Raw genomic sequence first — 4,726 nt, 5'->3', positions numbered from 1 at the left:
AAAACATAATATCTGAAGTCATTTTACTTGTACAGTAAATGCATCTTGATTCAAGAATGTTGATATTTATACTAGAAAACAAGACACAAGAGAACCATTTTTTGCAGTGTAGTCAAATAAAGTGCATCCATTTATAATAAAAAGTGTCTCACACGGCTCCGGGGGGGTGAATAAAGGCCTCCTGTAGCGAATCGATGCGTTTTTGTAAGAAAAATATCCATATTTAAAATGTTATAAACACTTTTCTCTCACTTCCGCTATCTGTCGTTCCGACGTTCCATAGTTATTTTACTACCTTTGGACTGTTAAAAAAAAAACACCCACCCACTGCCATTATAAAGCTTTGGAAGAGCAAGAACAATTTTTTATATATCTCCGATTGGATTCGTCTGAAAGAAGAAAGCGTGAGACTTGCTGCAGCGTCTCGCTCACCAGCTGACGGGTCTGTTCGCTCACCAGCGCCGTCTGAAACGCCATGGGCTTGGGCTTGATCAGGACCTGCGCACAACACCATCACTACTGATCAGTAACAGTACAGCGGCTGACCAATCACAATCAACTACTACTGAGAGACCAATGACAAACATCTGTGACCTGTGGGCTGCAAAACATGACTTTCTTACTTAGTATTTCTGTCTTGTTTTCTAGTATAAATATATAAACATTCTTGAATCAAGATGCATTTACTGCACAAGTAAAATTATTTAAGATATTAAGTCTTGTTTTCTAAAAAAAAATCTACATTTTGTTCATTTTTGCTTAAAACAAGCAAAAATATCTGCTAACGGGGTAAGAAAAATAATCTTAATTCAAAGGCTAAACAAGATTATTTTTCTTGCCACATTAGCAGATATTTTTGCTTGTTTTAAGCAAAAACTAACAAAATTTTATATATATATATATATATATATATATATAATATTATTATTATTATTATTATTATTTATTTATTTTTTTTTACATAATATCTTAAGTCGTTTTACTTGCACAGTAAATGCATCTTGATTCAAGAATGTTGATATTTATACTAGAAAACAAGACACAAGAGAACCATTTTTTGCAGTGTAGTCAAATAAAGTGCATCCATTTATAATAAAAAGTGTCTCACACGGCTCCGGGGGGGTGAATAAAGGCCTCCTGTAGCGAATCGATGCGTTTTTGTAAGAAAAATATCCATATTTAAAATGTTATAAACACTTTTCTCTCACTTCCGCTATCTGTCGTTCCGACGTTCCATAGTTATTTTACTACCTTTGGACTGTTAAAAAAAAAACACCCACCCACTGCCATTATAAAGCTTTGGAAGAGCAAGAACAATTTTTTATATATCTCCGATTGGATTCGTCTGAAAGAAGAAAGTCATATACACCTAGGATGCCTCGAGGGTGAGTAAATCATGGGCTAATTTTCATTTTTGGGTGAACTAACCCTTTAATGTTGTACACCGAAAAACAAAATAGTTTTCTTTTATTCTGAAAATTGAAAAATAAATTTTATTTTATAATCAATTAATTAATCAAATGCATTTAATTATCAACACTCAGATGTATACAAACATTTAAATAGCTCAAAATGTAGTTTATATATATTTTTAAATGATATAATGATGGATCTACTCCATTTAGTTGTTAAAATGCAAACAATTAAACTAAAGACTACTATCACAGGTTATTTAAAAATATGTAATATAGTGCATATATTTATCGAAATGCTCCTGTCTATAGTGATTTTTTTTCCTGTCAAGTTTATGGTCATTGAATGTCTTTTCTATAGTAAATGCGACATTATTGATCAAAAGCTGTTTTATTGATGTTTTTCTGCTTTTGAAACACTGATTGATGGCTTCTGATGTTCATTCATGTTTATTTGCTGCTGCAACTAGTAATAAAGAGGCAGAGATGATCGGTGATCTGTCAGCACACATTAAAGAGACACAAAATGATTGAATTTAGTGATCAAACTGACAGGATTTGAAATCTGAGACTTACAAAGTAATAAAGCACAAAGCTTATTGCAGTTATTAGATGGCAGGAGCTACAAATAATGTTCAGTGACGTTTTGTTTAATTGAAAATAGAGTGAAAGATTGATCTTGAGATTTAAGAATCAATATCAGTAAGATGCATCACAGTTTGTTCACCTATTGTAATTTATCCACATTGTGTGCAAGAAATAGACACTGATAATGCATCAAAATGTGTCATTGGTGAAGTCATTTTGATTTCATGCCTCTTTATTTTATTTATTTATTTTTTTGCTGATTTTTTTTTGCTGAAATCCTTTGGTAACCAAAATGTCACTGCATCACTAGTTTTGAAGCTCACCTTTATGAAAGAGTCTCTGATTGATCCATTGTAGAAATCCACGTCTCATGACAAATAATGCAGAATGTGTTTTGAGTTTCCAGATATTGCTGTTAATATTCTGTCAGTTGATGTGAAACTCGTGGTTTGTGTGTCTGTGTGTTTGTGTGTGCGCGTGCCTGTGTCTGTATGTCTGTGTGTATGTCTGTGTGTGTGTGTGTGTGGGTGTGTGAGCTGGGATTTTGATTCATATCAAAAGTAACAAAGCACAAATTAAATTCATTTAACAAGACCAACTCTTTAAGGCATCATTTATCTTGTAATTATGAATAACATGTTGGTGTGGCCTTTTGGAATATTTAAAAGATAAAAAAACTTGGGAATGAAGGCCCAATGATTAGCCACATACATATAGATATTGTCACAGTAATCCAACATAGACGAGAAATAATGTGCAGATGCTGTCAGTTGTTGTGAAAGTGTTTTGTGTGTGTGTGTGTGTGTGTGTTAGTCTCTGAGGAAGGTGGGTAAAGACTCCACAGTGCTGCTGATCTGTGTCACAGTGTTCCTGTCGTATCTCCCCGAGGCCGGACAGTATTCCAGCTTCTTTCTCTATCTGGGACAGGTACGTGTTTCGAAACGCTGCTCACAACCCATTCACTCCCTCCGTATGTCTGAGTAAAACAAGGAAATTAAACAAGAAATCAATGTAGCGTGAAATGTGACTTCAATTTGACTTGGACTTGCAAAAATGATGTTCCTCCTCAGTATTTTTGTCTTGTTTTCCAGTACAAATATCTAAACATCCTTAAATCAAGACACAATTAGTGGAGATGCAAAATGACTTTATATTAAGTATAAACTATATATAAAATTTAACTATATTAAGTCTTGTTTCCTAAAAAAAATGCATCAAAATGAAGTGAATTTATGCTTAAAACAAGAAAAAATATCTAATAATATTTTTTTGGTCACAAACTCGTATAATCGATATCTTTATTGATCGTATAATCGATAATATGAAAATAAAAACTAATTTAAAAACCATAAACTCACTTACCTTTGACTTTTTTTACCTACTTAAACGAGACTTAATATCATAAATTATTTTGTGTCTCAAGCATATGAATCTTGATTTCAGAATTTTTAGATATTTGACCTATCATGACCTACTTGAACTGAATTGATCGGATTAATGACTCTATTGTCTTCTGTAGAGCAGCTAAAATTTAATTCTTTTCATAGTTGATCAATTTTGCAACATTAACACTGTTATTTTCCTTTGAAGCTGCTTTGACACAATATGCATTGTATAAAGCAAATATAGAAATGAACGTGCCTTGACTGGAGCGCGGACGTTAAAAACTGTGCGTTATGTTTCAGGTCATTAACTTCTCCTCAGAAGCGATTGCAGCGTTTATTGCGATGGTGGGAATCCTGTCCATCATAGCACAGGTACAGACCTTCAGCTCCAGACACTCATTTATGAGATGATATGTGACCTGTGCTGGCAAAATGAGTGTGAATGCGCACAGGATAATTTTGAGCTACACTCAAAAAAGCGAAAAATGTCAATTTTGGTCGAATTTTAAATTTCCAAAAAAATGAGTTCATTAAAGCCGTCGTCTAGCGATCCCAATGCTCCAAATAGTAATTAAACATCTAAAAGTATTTTTATTTGTACGTTTTCTGAGAGGAGTACTCTTGCTTCTCGTGCTCGAAGCGCACACATAAAGCGCTCTATCCCAAAAACACACACGGGTGCATCTCAAAAAATTAGAATATTGTGAAAAAGTTTCTGTAACTTATTTAAAAAAGTGAAACTTACATGTATTTTAGATTCATTACATGTAATGTTTTTTTGTTTTTTTTTGATGATTAGAGCTTACAGCTCATGAAAGTCAAAAATCCAGCATCTCAAAATATTAGAATATTTCCTAAGATCAACCAAAAACAGGATTTGCAAAACAGAAAAGCTCAAGTTGTTTAAAGTATGTTCATTCCTGCACTCAATACTTGGTCGGGGCTCGTTTAGCACAAACTCCAGCATCAGTGAGGTGTGGCATGAAGCGATCAGCCTGTGGCTCTACTGAGAAACTATTGAGTTTCAGCTCGGATCCACTGTTTCTCATCTTTCTCTTGAAAACATCCCATAGACTCCATATGGGCTTCAGGTCAGGCATGCTGGCTGGCCAAACAAGCACAGTAATATCATTGGAAGTGGTTTGTCACTGTGGGCAGGTGCTAAAGTCCTGCTGGAAAAGGTAATCAGCATCTCCATAAAGCTTGTCAGCAGATGGAAGCATAAAGTGCTCAAATCTCCTGCTAGACGGCTGCATTGACTTTGGACTTGATAAAACACAATGGAGCAACACCAGCAGACGTCACGGCACCCCAAATCATCACTGACTTCAGAAACTTCAC

At 34.4% G+C, this 4,726-nt stretch overlaps 1 protein-coding gene across 1 annotated transcript in view; it reads left to right on the top strand.

Moving 5' to 3' along the window:
• The window catches only part of LOC107697580 (hippocampus abundant transcript 1 protein-like), a 16,059-nt gene that overhangs the window by 4,668 nt on the left and 6,665 nt on the right, over nucleotides 1–4,726 (top strand). The window contains exons 6-7 of the mRNA XM_016498379.1: nucleotides 2,814–2,927; nucleotides 3,686–3,757. Coding sequence (XP_016353865.1) covers nucleotides 2,814–2,927; nucleotides 3,686–3,757 — 186 coding nt within the window. The remainder of the gene's footprint in view (nucleotides 1–2,813; nucleotides 2,928–3,685; nucleotides 3,758–4,726) is intronic.

Source organism: Sinocyclocheilus anshuiensis, unplaced genomic scaffold (genome assembly GCF_001515605.1).
Source record: "Sinocyclocheilus anshuiensis isolate Anshui unplaced genomic scaffold, SAMN03320099.WGS_v1.1 scaffold1312, whole genome shotgun sequence".
Classification (NCBI taxonomy): Eukaryota; Metazoa; Chordata; class Actinopteri; order Cypriniformes; family Cyprinidae; genus Sinocyclocheilus; species Sinocyclocheilus anshuiensis.
Note: the sequence above shows the minus strand (reverse complement) of the source record. Positions and strands in the feature narration are given on the sequence as shown.